Source organism: Perca flavescens, chromosome 6 (assembly GCF_004354835.1).
Source record: "Perca flavescens isolate YP-PL-M2 chromosome 6, PFLA_1.0, whole genome shotgun sequence".
NCBI lineage: Eukaryota > Metazoa > Chordata > Actinopteri > Perciformes > Percidae > Perca > Perca flavescens.
Genome location: NC_041336.1, coordinates 3,869,953 through 3,886,787, shown reverse-complemented (window position 1 = coordinate 3,886,787; position 16,835 = coordinate 3,869,953). Strand labels below are relative to the sequence as shown.

Below are 16,835 nucleotides of genomic sequence, written 5' to 3'. Positions count from 1 at the left end.
CACATATTTTGTCTCTAAATCCACTTTTCAGTATCTAAATCCACTTTTTCAGTCTTTAAATCCACTTTTTCAGTCTCTAAATCCATTTTCACAGTCACTAAATCCACTTATTTTGTCTTTAAATCCACTTTTTCAGTCTCTAAATCCACTTTTTCAGTCTCTATGTCCACTTATTTTGTCTCTAAATCCACTTTTAAGTCTCTAAATCCACCTGTTTTGTCTCTAAATGCATTTTTTTGTCTATGTTTTGCAGTCACTGTTCAGCACTTTGAATTGCTGAATTTGTTATAATTGAAAGCTGCTATATAGGCTGCTAATTCAAGCTTGAAGCTTGAAGCTTCAAGCTTGATTGATAGAGAGCTTGATTGATAACGGTCTCTTTTATCTTGAAATCTCTCTCCGGAAGTCGGCGTGTTTATCCGGTTTACCTTGACACGGGTGTGACGCGCCATCCCGACGGCCGATCACTAACTAACGTTATCCCAGTCGACTGTGCCGCTGTGTAGCAGTTTAACCCGTGTTGTTGTTTTTTTGAACATTGTAAACATCATATATTTCTCTATATTTCAACATGTCGCACACCGTCATCACCACGACGACGACAACGAGGACGTCCGCAGACGGCGTCCTGAACACGGGCTACACCCGCACCATCCCGGGACTGCTGAAGATCGGGCAGATGGTGAGCAAACATCAGGTTAACACGGGTTTTACCCGAGCGTATCAGGGTATTCGTTCACACCGACATAGCCGGGTTGGGTTGGCTAACGTTAGCCGTTAGTTTCAGCGCTAACATGTAGTTTATATGGAGGCTGAGACTTGACCTTTTAAGGAAAGGTATTAAATCCGTGATTATTTAAATGGACCCTGGTGGCTAGTGGTGGTGAAGTCATTATCTGTATTTAGTCCAACTGTTGCCTTGTTTTTAACACATCACACACACTGACACTGTACACAGGCGGACAGTAACCAAATACTGTTACCCGAGTAAAGTGCTGTGCTCCTTTCTACTTGTACTCCACTGTAAATATTGTACTTCTGCTGCTCTACATGTGTCTGACGACTGTAGTTACTGTGATTAAAATGTGGTATTGTGAGATTTGATTTGATCTTTTATATTTATCTCGAACAATCAGCATGCTGTAAGAGAAGAAAAGGAAATACAACTCAATAACAATCTGATTAACAAGAAGAAGTAGAGCTGTGTGACCAAATATCGCGATATTTTTTACCATGTACATCAGTGTCTATTGCAGAGATATTGTAGGGTTGACTTTTGGTATTTACACAAAATGTGTGTGTGTGTGTTCTGTGTGTGTTCAGTGTTTGTGTGTGTGTGTGTGTCTGTGCTCTGTGTGTGTGTGTGTGTCTATGTCTGTGTTTGGCTCGTGTGTGTGTGTGTGTGTGTGTGTTAAGTGTGTGTCTGTGTGGCGCGTGTGTTTGTCTGTGCTCTTTGTGTGTGTGTCTTGTGTGTCTTGTGTGTCTGTGTGTGTGTGTGTGTGTATGTCTGTGTGTCTGGCGTGTGTGTGTGTGTGTTCACTGTGTGTTCACTGTGTGTGTCTGTGTGTGTCTGTGTGTGTCTGTGTGTGTGTGTGTGTGTGTGTGTGTGTGTGTGTGTGTGTGTGTGTGTGTGTGTGTGTGTGTATGTGTTCACTGTGTGTGTCTTTGTGCGTGTGTCTGGCGTCTGTGTGTGTTAAGTGTTTGTGTGTGTGTTCTGTGTATGTGTGTGTGTCTGTGTGTGTGTGTGTCTGTGTTCTGTGTGTGTTCACTGTGTGTGTGTGTGTGTGTTTTCTCTGTGTGTGTGTCTGGCGTGTTCTGTGTGAGTGTGTGTTCACTGTGTGTGTTTGTGTATCTGTGTGCGTGTGTCTGGCGTCTGTGTGTGTTAAGTGTTTGTGTGTGTGTTCTGTGTGTGTGTGTGTGTGTGTGTGTGTGTGTTCTGTGTGTGTTCACTCTGTGTGTGTGTGTGTGTGTGTGTGTGTGTGTGTGTTCTCTGTGTGTGTGTGTGTCTGGCGTGCTCTGTGTGAGTGTGTGTTCACTGTGTGTGTTTGTGTGCGTGTGTGTTAAGTGTGTGTGTCTGTGTGTTAAGTGTGTGTGTCTGTATGTGTGTGTGTGTTCTCTGTGTTCTGTGTGAGTGTGTGGTGTGTGTGTGTGTGTGTGTATGTTAAGTGTGTGTCTGTGTGGCGCGTGTGTTTGTCTGTGCTCTTTTGTGTGTGTGTGTGTGTGTGTGTGTGTGTGTGTGTGTATGTCTGTGTGTCTGGCGTGTGTGTGTGTGTGTTCACTGTGTGTGTGTGTGTGTGTGTGTGTGTGTGTGTGTGTGTGTGTGTGTGTGTGTTCACTGTGTGTGTCTTTGTGCGTGTGTCTGGCGTCTGTGTGTGTTAAGTGTTTGTGTGTGTGTCTGTGTTCTGTGTGTGTTCACTGTGTGTGTGTGTGTGTTTTCTCTGTGTGTGTGTCTGGCGTGTTCTGTGTGAGTGTGTGTTCACTGTGTGTGTTTGTGTATCTGTGTGCGTGTGTCTGGCGTCTGTGTGTGTTAAGTGTTTCTGTGTGTGTGTGTGTGTGTGTGTCTGTGTTCTGTGTTCTGTGTGTGTTCTCTGTGTGTGTGTGTGTCTGGCGTGCTCTGTGTGAGTGTGTGTTCACTGTGTGTGTTTGTGTGCGTGTGTGTTAAGTGTGTGTGTCTGTATGTGTGTGTGTGTTCTCTGTGTTCTGTGTGAGTGTGTGTTTGTGTATCTGTGTGCATGTGTGTGTGTGTTAAGTGTGTGTGTGTGTGTGTGTGTGTGTCTGCCGTGTGTTTTCTCTGTGTGTGTGTGTGTGTGTGTGTGTGTGTGTGTGTGTGTGTGTGTGTGTGTGTGTGTGTGTGTGTGTGTGTGTGTGTGTGTGTGTGTGTGTGTGTGTCTGTGTTCTGTGTGTGTGTGTGTTCAGTGTGGATCAACTGAATTGATTAGACCTGAGGAATGTCTTTAAGTTCCATTCATTCAGTTTAGATACAGCCCGGATGCTGTGACTAAAAGCTTAATATACTAATTAGGGAAAACCCTGAGCTGGATTTCGGTTAATGGCCATCGACGGTACAGCAGCATTTCCTGCAGCGTGTGTCTCCAGGCGAGGCACCTCTTCTTTAAAACTGCAGGAAATCCTGTCGTTCCATCGATAACTGAGACAACTACCCACGCTACAAGAAGACCACAATGTCAGTAGAGCTGCAACTATCAGTGAATGACTCCATTATTCCATCCACAGAAAAATAAATCAGCAGCTACTTTTCATAATCAATTTATATAATACTTTAGTGTGTATAGAGCCAGCATATCTCCACCAGACTCCATGTAAATAATCAGGACTTTTAGCGTGTATAGAGCCAGCATATCTCCACCAGACTCCATGTAAATAATCAGGACTTTTAGCGTGTATAGAGCCAGCATATCTCCACCAGACTCCATGTAAATAATCAGGACTTTTAGCGTATATAGAGCCAGCATATCTCCACCAGACTCCATGTAAATAATCAGGACTTTTAGTGTGTATAGAGCCAGCATATCTCCACCAGACTCCATGTAAATAATCAGGACTTTTAGCGTGTATAGAGCCAGCATATCTCCACCAGACTCCATGTAAATAATCAGGACTTTTAGCGTGTATAGAGCCAGCATATCTCCACCAGACTCCATGTAAATAATTAGGACTTTTAGCGTGTATAGAGCCAGCATATTTCCACCAGACTCCATGTAAATAATCAGGACTTTTAGCGTGTATAGAGCCAGCATATCTCCACATGTAAATGGGTGAATTAAGAGTTTATTTCAACCAAACCAGAGTGGTGATTGTTGGAACAGTGAAAAGATGAACCAAGACGGCTTTTCATAGTTTTATTTAGTTTCTGTCGACTTTGAATGAAGTGTGTTTTACGATGATAAAAGTCCTGATTATTTACCTGGAGTTTGGTGATGGTGATTTCTGGGCTGTTTCATGTTAAACTTAATCTTACTCTTTAACTAAAAGGTCTATCTCTGTACGGATCCTTTCCATAATGTTGTCAGACTATGGAGTTAGAATCATGCCAAAACCTCACACACACACAAAACGTGTTTTACTCACGCCCAACGATTCACAAACAAACTCAGTGTGGTTTGCAAATACAAAAAATCATTCACAAACTAATGCATTTTGTTCTGCAAATAAGAAACCTACCTATCAAACAAATACAGTATGTTTTACACATACAAAAACGTATTTCTTCAATGACCTGCAATACAAACCTGCAAAATATCCTGCAAGTACAAACTGAAATCTTTCAAGTACAAAAAAAATCCTACAAGTACAAAAAAAAATCCTTCAAGTACAAAACAAATTCTACAAGTACAAAAAACTGTCACGGGACTTTTGGCACTAACTTTCCACCTTGCTGATCCACACACAAATGCAGGTAAATTTTCTAACAAATGTCGCACTCCACAACAGCAGGTGGCGCTGTTAAGTCAATGTAAGCCTACCAGGACCATAGATATATACACGCGGATTATTTTAAATGTTATTATGGTTCATAACATACTGGAACAAAGCTGAGCAACGTGTTGTTGCTGATGACAAAACCACTGATTATATATATGTATATTGAAGCGATGCTGGCGTTAAAGACCTGCTGATCGTTGTCTGATTCTCTGAAATGAATGCCCGCATTGCATTGTGGGAAATCGGCTTTGCATGCGCCCAACTCTGATCATATCGTGTTCTGTCTTACAGCCTACTGTAATATTTCACCAGTAATAAGACCAAAATAATATTATTAAAGTAAAGAAATGCATACTATGATAATATCTACATATATGTTACTAGATGTAGTGTTATAGTTTAAAAAATATCAAAACAACAAAGCAGCTTCCCTTGCCGAAATAGACCGAAATAATAACATTAAAAGAAATACAATTAAACCATGATAAGATCTGGTGAATAAATGTTGATTAACACAGCGGTTATTGGGCTAAAAATACCAATAACAGCTTCTCTGTACAGAAATAAACGTGCTGTGATCAGGGACTCTGTGCGTAGACCACGGATGATGATGTCATTGACCTACATGCATCGCATCCGTGGGCCCGTCACAGAATATTTGGCGAATCTGTGAAACTGGCACAGTTTTAGAGTTAAGGGGCTGTGTTTATTTCACAGAACTCTGTGAGACCGGCAGCCTGTAGGCTACTACGAAGCAAGATCAACATGCTGGATGTCTTCAGTTACCCGGCTTCACCTAACCTAACAACCGCAAGCCGATTTCCCACAATGCAATGCCGGCATTCATTTCAGAGAATCAGACAACAATCAGCGGGTCTTTAACGCCAGCATCGCTTCAATATACATATATATAATCAGTGGTTTAGTCATCAGCAACAACACGTTGCTCAGTTTTGTTCCAGTAAGTTATGAACCATAATAACATTTAAAATAATCTGCGTTTATATATCTATGGTCCTGGTAGGCTTAAATTAACTTAACATCGCCACCTGCTGTTGTGGAGTGCGAATTACAGGACATTTGTTAGAAAATGTACCTGCATTTGTGTGTGGATCAGCAAAGTTAGTGCCAAAAGTCACGTGACAGTTTTTTGTACTTGTAGAATTTGTTTTGTACTTGTAGGATTTTTTTTTGTACTTGAAGGATTTTCTTTTGTACTTGAAGGATTTTAGTTTGTACTTGCAGGATATTTTTTGTCATTGAAGAAATACGTTTTTGTATGTGTAAAACATACTGTATTTGTTTGATAGGTAGGTTTCTTATTTGCAGAACAAAATGCATTAGTTTGTGAATGATGTTTTGTATTTGCAAACCACACTGAGTTTGTTTGTGAATCGTTGGGCGTGAGTAAAACACGTTTTGTGTGTGTGTGAGGTTTTGGCATGATTCTAACTCCATATTGGACACTTAGAACAATAATCTGAGTCTGTCAGCAGCAACAACAGAACTTTTAGTGGATGCTGACTGTTGCTGAACATTTGTCCTGTAGGCTTACATTACATCTTGGTTCTTCGTCAATACTGAACCAGTTAAAAGATTGTTGTTCCCATTAGCAGGGTTTCCGCGGTGTCTTAAAAACTAAAAAGTATTGTGTTGTAGGTCTTAAATAATTTTAAACCAGTTTTAATGTTCCTACCTAACACTTTTGTTTTTGTCCTCATTTTTCATGATCTGAACTCAAAGATCTAAGACTTTTTCTACGTACACAAAAGGCTTATTTCTCTGAAATATTGTTCACCAATCTGTCTAAATCTGTGTCAGTAATCCATCCACCTCACAGCTGTGGCATATCACGATGCTGATTAGACAGCAGGATTGTTGCACAGGTGTGACTTAGGCTGGACACAATAAAATGTGTGTGTGTGTGTGTGTGTGTGTGTGTTAAGGCTCAACCATCTCTCTCTCTCTCTGGACCTGACTTCAGTTCGTAGTCGTAACCGACTTGAGTGGTCAAATGCTCACATTGGATTGAGTCTGGCACTCTGGTTTTCGGACCCCTTCCCCCCAATACAGTAAAATTGCACATTTTATTGTGGCCAGCCTAAGGCACACCTGTGCAATTATCATGCTGTCTAATCGGAAGGAAGGTAGGCAGGCAGGCAGGCAGGCAGGCAGGCAGGCAGGCAGGCAGGCAGGGTTCAGGGTTTTTTTGTGTAACAGGTTGTGTGTGTGTGTGTGTGTGTTTCCTGTTAGCTGGCGCTGCTCGTGGCCTTCCTGTGCGTGCACTGCGTCTACGGTTGGCCCAGCTGGGCGGCCATGCAGTTCTTCGAGGTGGTGGTGCTGTGGTTCCTCATCGCCTTCTTCATCTTCTTCCTCATGCACCTGTTCAGGCTGCAGGCCAGGATGCCCTGCATCAACTGGCCGCTGACGGTGAGTCGGAACACCTTTCCACAGCCGTGTGTGTGTGTGTGTGTGTGTGTGTGTGTGTGTGTGTGTGTGTGTGTGTGTGTGTGTGTGTGTGTGTGTGTGTGTGTGTGTGTGTGTGTGTGTGTGTGCGCATTTTTGAAAGACATTTTTTAAAATCCATTTTGTTTCCTAGAATCTGTCTATCATTTTCTAAATCTAAATATTTTCTACAGCTGTTCAGTGAAATTCAGAAGATGAACACACACACAGAACACACGCACAGAACACAAACACCTACTGAACACACACACTACACGCACACGCACACAGAGGAGCAGAAAAAGTAATACTTCTAGAATCACAATAAATGAAATCCAGTGGTATAAATCCACTCGGCTCCCATGTATCGGGGGGGAATGGAATCGGGACAGAAGCATATGGTCCCGGCCCCAGTGAGCGTGTGTGAAATATTAAAGCTCCAGGCTGCAGAGTTAAAATCAGACCGCGTGCTGATCTCACTTCTGCATCGCAGTGAACATGGCTCTGTGTTTGACCCCCAGTGTTACTTAACTGCACGTCTGAAACTTCTCCGGCTTCTTCTACGGTACCGATACCTAAAAATCAGTTCCGGTACCAAACGGTACCTTTTTTCGGTACGTTCCCTTTGTAATAGCAAAAAAATAATTTCAGTTGTAAAAATAATATCAATTCTATTTACTGAGAACATTCTATTTACTGTTTACTGAGAACATTCTATTTACTTAGAACATTCTATTTACTGAGAACATTCTATTTACTGAGAACATTCTATTTACTGAGAACATTCTATTTACTGAGAACATTCTATTTACTGAGAACATTCTGTTTACTGAGAACATTCTATTTACTGAGAAATAGAGAACATTCTATTTACTGAGAACATTTTATTTACTTAGAACATTCTATTTACTGTTTACTGAGAACATTCTATTTACTTGGAACATTCTGTTTACTTAGAACATTCTGTTTACTTAGAACATTCTGTTTACTGAGAACATTCTGTTTACTGAGAACATTCTATTTACTGAGGACATTCTATTTACTGAGAACATTCTATTTACTGAGAACATTCTATTTACTAAGAACAGTCTATTTACTGAGAACATTCTATTTACTTAAAACATTCTATTTACTTAGAACATTCTATTTACGGAGAACATTCTATTTACTTAGATCATTCTATTTACTTAGAACATTCTATTTACTGTTTACTGAGAACATTCTATTTACTGAGAAATAGAGAACATTCTATTTACTGAGAATATTTTATTTACTTAGAACATTCTATTTACTGTTTACTGAGAACATTCTATTTACTTAGAACATTCTGTTTACTTAGAACATTCTGTTTACTGAGAACATTCTGTTTACTGAGAACATTCTATTTACTGAGGACATTCTATTTACTGAGAACATTCTATTTACTGAGAACATTCTATTTACTAAGAACAGTCTATTTACTGAGAACATTCTATTTACTTAAAACATTCTATTTACTTAGAACATTCTATTTACGGAGAACATTCTATTTACTTAGATCATTCTATTTACTTAGAACATTCTATTTACTGTTTACTGAGAACATTCTATTTACTGAGAAATAGAGAACATTCTATTTACTGAGAATATTTTATTTACTTAGAACATTCTATTTACTTAGAACATTCTGTTTACTGAGAACATTCTGTTTACTGAGAACATTCTGTTTACTTAAAACATTCTATTTACTGAGAACATTCTATTTACTGAGAACATTCTATTTACTTAGAACATTTTACACATAAAACACAAACAAAACTAAAAATTAAACACCTGCCTCTCCCTTCCCAAACCTCTATAACCTATTAAATCAAATAGTTATTAATTTCTTACACTGCACTGTAACCTTTTTTCTTGTATTTGCATATTGTTCTATGTTTGATCATGTGTTACATGATCGTTTTTAATTCCTCTTTAATGTTTAATTTTAAGCACTTTGAATTGCCTTGTTGCTGAAATGTGCTGTGGAAATAAAGTTGCCTTGCCTCACAACCTCAGCCTGTCAGTCAGTCCCCAGGGCTATTAGACCAACAACCTCAGCCTGTCAGTCATTCCCCAGGGCTATTAGACCAACAACCTCAGCCGGTCAGTCAGTCCCCAGGGCTATTAGACCAACAACCTCAGCCTGTCAGTCATTCCCCAGGGCTATTAGACCAACAACCTCAGCCGGTCAGTCAGTCCCCAGGGCTATTAGACCAACAACCTCAGCCTGTCAGTCATTCCCCAGGGCTATTAGACCAACAACCTCAGCCTGTCAGTCAGTCATTCCCCAGGGCTATTAGACCAACAACCTCAGCCTGTCAGTCATTCCCCAGGGCTGTTAGACCAACAACCTCAGCCTGTCAGTCAGTCATTCCCCAGGGCTATTAGACCAACAACCTCAGCCTGTCAGTCATTCCCCAGGGCTATTAGACCAACAACCTCAGCCTGTCAGTCAGTCATTCCCCAGGGCTATTAGACCAACACCCTCAGCCTGTCAGTCAGTCCCCAGGGCTATTAGACCAACAACCTCAGCCTGTCTGTCAGTCAGTCCCCAGGGCTATTAGACCAGCAACCTCAGCCTGTCAGTCAGTCCCCAGGGCTATTAGACCAACAACCTCAGCCTGTCAGTCATTCCCCAAGGCTATTAAACCAACAACCTCAGCCTGTCAGTCAGTCCCCAGGGCTATTAGACCAACAACCTCAGCCTGTCTGTCAGTCAGTCCCCAGGGCTATTAGACCAGCAACCTCAGCCTGTCAGTCAGTCCCCAGGGCTATTAGACCAACAACCTCAGCCTGTCAGTCAGTCCCCAGGGCTATTAGACCAACAACCTCAGCCTGTCAGTCAGTCCCCAGGGCTATTAGACCAACAACCTCAGCCTGTCAGTCAGTCCCCAGGGCTATTAGACCAACAACCTCAGCCTGTCAGTCAGTCCCCAGGGCTATTAGACCAACAACCTCAGCCGGTCAGTCAGTCTGTCCCCAGGGCTATTAGACCAACAACCTCAGCCTGTCAGTCAGTCCCCAGGGCTATTAGACCAACAACCTCAGCCTGTCAGTCAATCCCCCAGGGCTATTAGACCAACAACCTCAGCCTGTCAGTCAGTCATTCCCCAGGGCTATTAGACCAACAACCTCAGCCTGTCAGTCATTCCCCAGGGCTATTAGACCAACACCCTCAGCCTGTCAGTCAGTCCCCAGGGCTATTAGACCAACAACCTCAGCCTGTCTGTCAGTCAGTCCCTAGGGCTGTTAGACCAGCAACCTCAGCCTGTCAGTCAGTCCCCAGGGCTATTAGACCAACAACCTCAGCCTGTCAGTCATTCCCCAGGGCTATTAGACCAACAACCTCAGCCTGTCTGTCAGTCAGTCCCCAGGGCTATTAGACCAACAACCTCAGCCTGTCAGTCAATCCCCAGGGCTATTAGACCAACAACCTCAGCCTGTCAGTCAGTCCCCAGGGCTATTAGACCAGCAACCTCAGCCTGTCAGTCAGTCCCCAGGGCTATTAGACCAACAACCTCAGCCTGTCAGTCAATCCCCCAGGCTATTAGACCAACACCCTCAGCCTGTCAGTCAGTCCCCAGGGCTATTAGACCAACAACCTCAGCCTGTCTGTCAGTCATTGCCCAGGGCTATTAGACCAACAACCTCAGCCTGTCAGTCAGTCATTCCCCAGGGCTATTAGACCAACAACCTCAGCCTGTCAGTCAGTCCCCAGGGCTATTAGACCAGCAACCTCAGCCTGTCAGTCATTCCCCAGGGCTATTAGACCAACAACCTCAGCCTGTCAGTCAGTCATTCCCCAGGGCTATTAGACCAACAACCTCAGCCTGTCAGTCATTCCCCAGGGCTATTAGACCAACACCCTCAGCCTGTCAGTCAGTCCCCAGGGCTATTAGACCAACAACCTCAGCCTGTCTGTCAGTCAGTCCCCAGGGCTATTAGACCAGCAACCTCAGCCTGTCAGTCAGTCCCCAGGGCTATTAGACCAACAACCTCAGCCTGTCAGTCATTCCCCAGGGCTATTAGACCAACAACCTCAGCCTGTCTGTCAGTCAGTCCCCAGGGCTATTAGACCAACAACCTCAGCCTGTCAGTCAATCCCCAGGGCTATTAGACCAACAACCTCAGCCTGTCAGTCAGTCCCCAGGGCTATTAGACCAGCAACCTCAGCCTGTCAGTCAGTCCTCAGGGCTATTAGACCAACAACCTCAGCCTGTCAGTCAATCCCCCAGGGCTATTAGACCAACACCCTCAGCCTGTCAGTCAGTCCCCAGGGCTATTAGACCAGCAACCTCAGCCTGTCAGTCAGTCCCCAGGGCTATTAGACCAACAACCTCAGCCTGTCAGTCATTCCCCAGGGCTATTAGACCAACAACCTCAGCCTGTCTGTCAGTCAGTCCCCAGGGCTATTAGACCAACAACCTCAGCCTGTCAGTCAATCCCCAGGGCTATTAGACCAACAACCTCAGCCTGTCAGTCAGTCCCCAGGGCTATTAGACCAGCAACCTCAGCCTGTCAGTCAGTCCCCAGGGCTATTAGACCAACAACCTCAGCCTGTCAGTCAATCCCCCAGGGCTATTAGACCAACACCCTCAGCCTGTCAGTCAGTCCCCAGGGCTATTAGACCAACAACCTCAGCCTGTCTGTCAGTCATTGCCCAGGGCTATTAGACCAACAACCTCAGCCTGTCAGTCAGTCATTCCCCAGGGCTATTAGACCAACAACCTCAGCCTGTCAGTCAGTCCCCAGGGCTATTAGACCAGCAACCTCAGCCTGTCAGTCATTCCCCAGGGCTATTAGACCAACAACCTCAGCCTGTCAGTCATTCCCCAGGGCTATTAGACCAACACCCTCAGCCTGTCAGTCAGTCCCCAGGGCTATTAGACCAACAACCTCAGCCTGTCTGTCAGTCAGTCCCCAGGGCTATTAGACCAGCAACCTCAGCCTGTCAGTCAGTCCCCAGGGCTATTAGACCAACAACCTCAGCCTGTCAGTCATTCCCCAGGGCTATTAGACCAGCAACCTCAGCCTGTCAGTCATTCCCCAGGGCTATTAGACCAACAACCTCAGCCTGTCAGTCATTCCCCAGGGCTATTAGACCAACAACCTCAGCCTGTCTGTCAGTCAGTCCCCAGGGCTATTAGACCAACAACCTCAGCCTGTCAGTCAATCCCCAGGGCTATTAGACCAACAACCTCAGCCTGTCAGTCAGTCCCCAGGGCTATTAGACCAGCAACCTCAGCCTGTCAGTCAGTCCCCAGGGCTATTAGACCAACAACCTCAGCCTGTCAGTCAATCCCCCAGGGCTATTAGACCAACACCCTCAGCCTGTCAGTCAGTCCCCAGGGCTATTAGACCAACAACCTCAGCCTGTCTGTCAGTCATTGCCCAGGGCTATTAGACCAACAACCTCAGCCTGTCAGTCAGTCATTCCCCAGGGCTATTAGACCAACAACCTCAGCCTGTCAGTCAGTCCCCAGGGCTATTAGACCAGCAACCTCAGCCTGTCAGTCATTCCCCAGGGCTATTAGACCAACAACCTCAGCCTGTCAGTCAGTCATTCCCCAGGGCTATTAGACCAACAACCTCAGCCTGTCAGTCATTCCCCAGGGCTATTAGACCAACACCCTCAGCCTGTCAGTCAGTCCCCAGGGCTATTAGACCAACAACCTCAGCCTGTCTGTCAGTCAGTCCCCAGGGCTATTAGACCAGCAACCTCAGCCTGTCAGTCAGTCCCCAGGGCTATTAGACCAACAACCTCAGCCTGTCAGTCATTCCCCAGGGCTATTAGACCAACAACCTCAGCCTGTCTGTCAGTCAGTCCCCAGGGCTATTAGACCAACAACCTCAGCCTGTCAGTCAATCCCCAGGGCTATTAGACCAACAACCTCAGCCTGTCAGTCAGTCCCCAGGGCTATTAGACCAGCAACCTCAGCCTGTCAGTCAGTCCTCAGGGCTATTAGACCAACAACCTCAGCCTGTCAGTCAATCCCCAGGGCTATTAGACCAACACCCTCAGCCTGTCAGTCAGTCCCCAGGGCTATTAGACCAACAACCTCAGCCTGTCTGTCAGTCATTCCCCAGGGCTATTAGACCAACAACCTCAGCCTGTCTGTCAGTCAGTCCCCAGGGCTATTAGACCAGCAACCTCAGCCTGTCAGTCAGTCCCCAGGGCTATTAGACCAACAACCTCAGCCTGTCAGTCATTCCCCAAGGCTATTAAACCAACAACCTCAGCCTGTCAGTCAGTCCCCAGGGCTCTTAGACCAACAACCTCAGCCTGTCAGTCAATCCCCCAGGGCTATTAGACCAACAACCTCAGCCTGTCAGTCAGTCATTCCCCAGGGCTATTAGACCAGCAACCTCAGCCTGTCAGTCAGTCCCCAGGGCTATTAGACCAACAACCTCAGCCTGTCAGTCATTCCCCAGGGCTATTAGACCAACAACCTCAGCCTGTCAGTCAGTCATTCCCCAGGGCTATTAGACCAACACCCTCAGCCTGTCAGTCAGTCCCCAGGGCTATTAGACCAACAACCTCAGTCTGTCTGTCAGTCAGTCCCCAGGGCTATTAGACCAGCAACCTCAGCCTGTCAGTCAGTCATTCCCCAGGGCTATTCGACCAGCAACCTCAGCCTGTCAGTCAGTCCCCAGGGCTATTCGACCAGCAACCTCAGCCTGTCAGTCAGTCCCCAGGGCTATTAGACCAACAACCTCAGCCTGTCAGTCAATCCCCCCAGGGCTATTAGACCAACAACCTCAGCCTGTCAGTCAGTCCCCAGGGCTATTAGACCAACAACCTCAGCCTGTCTAGTGTAAACAAGCTGGCAGTATGTTGTCGTGCAGCCTGGATAACCATATCTGTTGTTTTGTGGTTACGAGAAGCTTATCAGGGCCGTTTCTCTCTCTCTCTCGGTGTCGAACCCTTCTTCTTCTTCTTCTTCTTCTTCTTCTTCTTCTTCTTCTTCTTCTTCTTCTTGGTTGAATCTGGTCTCTGCTGTTTCAGGAGTTCTTCCATTACTCCGTCGGGACCATCCTCATCTTCATCGCCTCCATCGTGGCCGCTGTGAAGAGCGCAGGCGTCTCAGCGCTCGTGGCCGCCGGTGCGTATAAAACACACACACACACACACACACACACACACACACACACACACACACACACACACACACACACACACATATACACACACACACTCACTCACTCACTCACTCACTCACTCCCACCACTCACACTTCTTCATAAGGCCTCTGTGGGGTGTGTGTCTGTGGCGTGGTGTGTGTGTCTGTGCTGTGTGTGTCTGTGGTGTGTGTGTCTGTGGTGTGTGTCTGTGCTGTGTGTGTCTGTGCTGTGTGTGTCTGTGCTGTGTGTGTCTGTGCTGTGTGTGTGTCTGTGCTGTGTGTGTCTGTGGTGTGTGTGTGTGTCTGTGCTGTGTGTGTGTCTGTGGTGTGTCTGTGGTGTGTGTCTGTGGCGCTGTGTGTGTCTGTGCTGTGTGTGTCTGTGGTGTGTGTCTGTGGCGTGGTGTGTGTCTGTGGCGTGGTGTGTCTGTGCTGTGTGTGTCTGTGGTGTGTGTGTCTGGTGTGTGTCTGTGCTGTGTGTCTGTGGTGTGTGTGTGTGTGTGTGTGTGTGTCTGTGGTGTGTGTGTCTGTGGTGTGTGTGTCTGTGTGTGTGTGTGGTGTGTGTGTCTGTGGTGTGTGTGTCTGTGGTGTGTGTGTCTGTGTGTGTGTATGTGGTGTGTGTGTCTGTGGTGTGTGTGTCTGTGTGTGTGTGTCTGTGGTGTGTGTCTGTGGTGTGTGTGTCTGTGGTGTGTGTGTATGTGGTGTGTGTCTGTGTGTGTCTGTGTGTGTGTGTCTGTGGTGTGTGTGTGTGGTGTGTGTGTCTGTGTGTGTGTGTCTGTGGTGTGTGTGTATGTGGTGTGTGTCTGTGTGTGTGTCTGTGTCTGTGGTGTGTGTGTCTGTGGTGTGTGTGTCTGTGGTGTGTGTGTCTGTGGTGTGTGTCTGTGTGTGTGTCTGTGGTGTGTGTGTCTGTGGTGTGTGTCTGTGTGTGTGTCTGTGGTGTGTGTGTGTGTGTGTTTGCAGGTATTTGGGTTCATAGCAACGCTCCTGATGGCTGTCAGTTTGTGGACGTCTTACAGCGTGACCTGCGGCTCTCATCAGACCCCGTCGTCCCATCCTCTCCTGACTGGCTAGTAGTCCTTACCTAGCTACTGTCAGGGCCTCATACTCTGCTTCTGACTGGCTAGTAGTCCTTACCTAGGTACTGTCAGGGCCTCATACTCAGCTTCTGACTGGCTAGTAGTCCTTACCTAGGTACTGTCAGGGCCTCATACTCTGCTTCTGACTGGCTAGTAGTCCTTACCTAGGTACTGTCAGGGCCCTCATACTCTGCTTCTGACTGGCTAGTGGTCCTTACCTGGGTACTGTCAGGACCACGCCCTCATACTCTGCTTCTGACTGGCTAGTAGTCCTTACCTAGGTACTGTCAGGGCACGCCCTCATACTCTGCTTCTGACTGGCTAGTAGTCCTTACCTAGCTACTGTCAGGGCCCTCATACTCTGCTTCTGACTGGCTAGTAGTCCTTACCTAGGTACTGTCAGGGCCCTCATACTCTGCTTCTGACTGGCTAGCAGTCCTTACGTAGGGTACTGTCAGGGCCCACATACTCTGCTTCTGACTGGCTAGTAGTCCTTACCTAGCTACTGTCAGGGCCCCCATACTCTGCTTCTGACTGGCTAGTAGTCCTTATCTAGGTACTGTCAGGGCCCCCATACTCTGCTTCTGACTGGCTAGTAGTCCTTACCTAGGTACTGTCAGGGCCCCCCATACTCTGCTTCTGACTGGCTAGTAGTCCTTACCTAGCTACTGAGCATGTGCGACACCCAACAAAGATGTAACAGAAGTGAGAGGTCTCACTCTGTGGCTAAAACAGAGACCTGAACACAGGGTGAAAAGGGAGCTGCAGCAATGTGCAGTACAACAAAAATATGGTGTTTTTGATAATTAAACCAAGTAAACCTATTTTGATATAACCTCTAAATACAATTATGAACCTGAAAATGAGCAGAATATGAGCGCTTTAATAAAATCTTTACAAAAGAAAGTCTCATTTCAGTAAACAAAGTCGTAATTATTCAAGATAAATGTTGATATTTTGAGAAAATAAAAGTGGTTCAGACACACAGAACCATCTAGTGTGGAATGCTATCACTGCTAACGGTGCTAATCAGCTGTTAACCGTGCTAGGAATGCTAACGGTGCTAATCAGCTGTTAACCGTGCTAGGAATGCTAACAGTGCTAATCAGCCGTTTAACATGCTAGGAATGCTAACGGTGCTAATCAGCCGTTTAAAGAGGAACTGAAAGGCAGAATTTCAGATCTCTCTCAACACTGAACTGACTGTTGGACATCAGAAACTATAATCAGACTCACATGATGGAAATTATTTATCCTTTTCTGTCTCTGTCCTCTGCTCTCCCTCTCTTCCTCTTTCTCTTTCTCTTTCTCTCTTCTCCTTTTCACTTCTCTCTCTGCTGTTTTACTCCCTCATTCCTCCTTATCGCCTTCCTTCCCTTTTCCTTCCGTCTTTGCTTCAAAACCTCCTTCCATCCTTTCTTTTTACCCTTCCACCCTCCCTCTCTCCCCTCTCTCCTCTCTCCTCTCTCTCCCTCTCCCCTCTCTCTCTCTCCTCTCTCCCTCTCTCTCTCTCCTCTCTCCCTCTCTCCTCTCTCTCTCTCTCTCTCTCTCCCTCTCTCCCTCTCTCTCTCTCTCTCCCTCTCTCCCTCTCTCTCTCCTTCTCTCCACCTCCCTCCTCTCTCTCCTCTCCTCTCTCTCTCCCTCTCTCCCTCTCTCTCTCCTTCTCTCCTCCCTCTCCTCTCTCCCTCTCTCTCCCTCTCCTCTCTCTCTTCTGTCCTCCTCTCTCTCTCCC

General features: G+C 45.8%; 1 protein-coding gene across 1 annotated transcript in view; it reads left to right on the top strand.

Annotated features, from left to right (window-relative positions):
- Window positions 1-416: 416 nt before the first annotated feature.
- Window positions 417-16,835, top strand: part of cmtm7 (CKLF-like MARVEL transmembrane domain containing 7) — a 22,694-nt gene continuing 6,275 nt past the window's right edge. Inside the window, exons 1-3 of the mRNA XM_028581258.1 lie at window positions 417-682; window positions 6,697-6,873; window positions 13,916-14,014. Of these exons, the coding sequence (XP_028437059.1) occupies window positions 572-682; window positions 6,697-6,873; window positions 13,916-14,014 (387 nt within the window). The 5' untranslated portion in view covers window positions 417-571. The remainder of the gene's footprint in view (window positions 683-6,696; window positions 6,874-13,915; window positions 14,015-16,835) is intronic.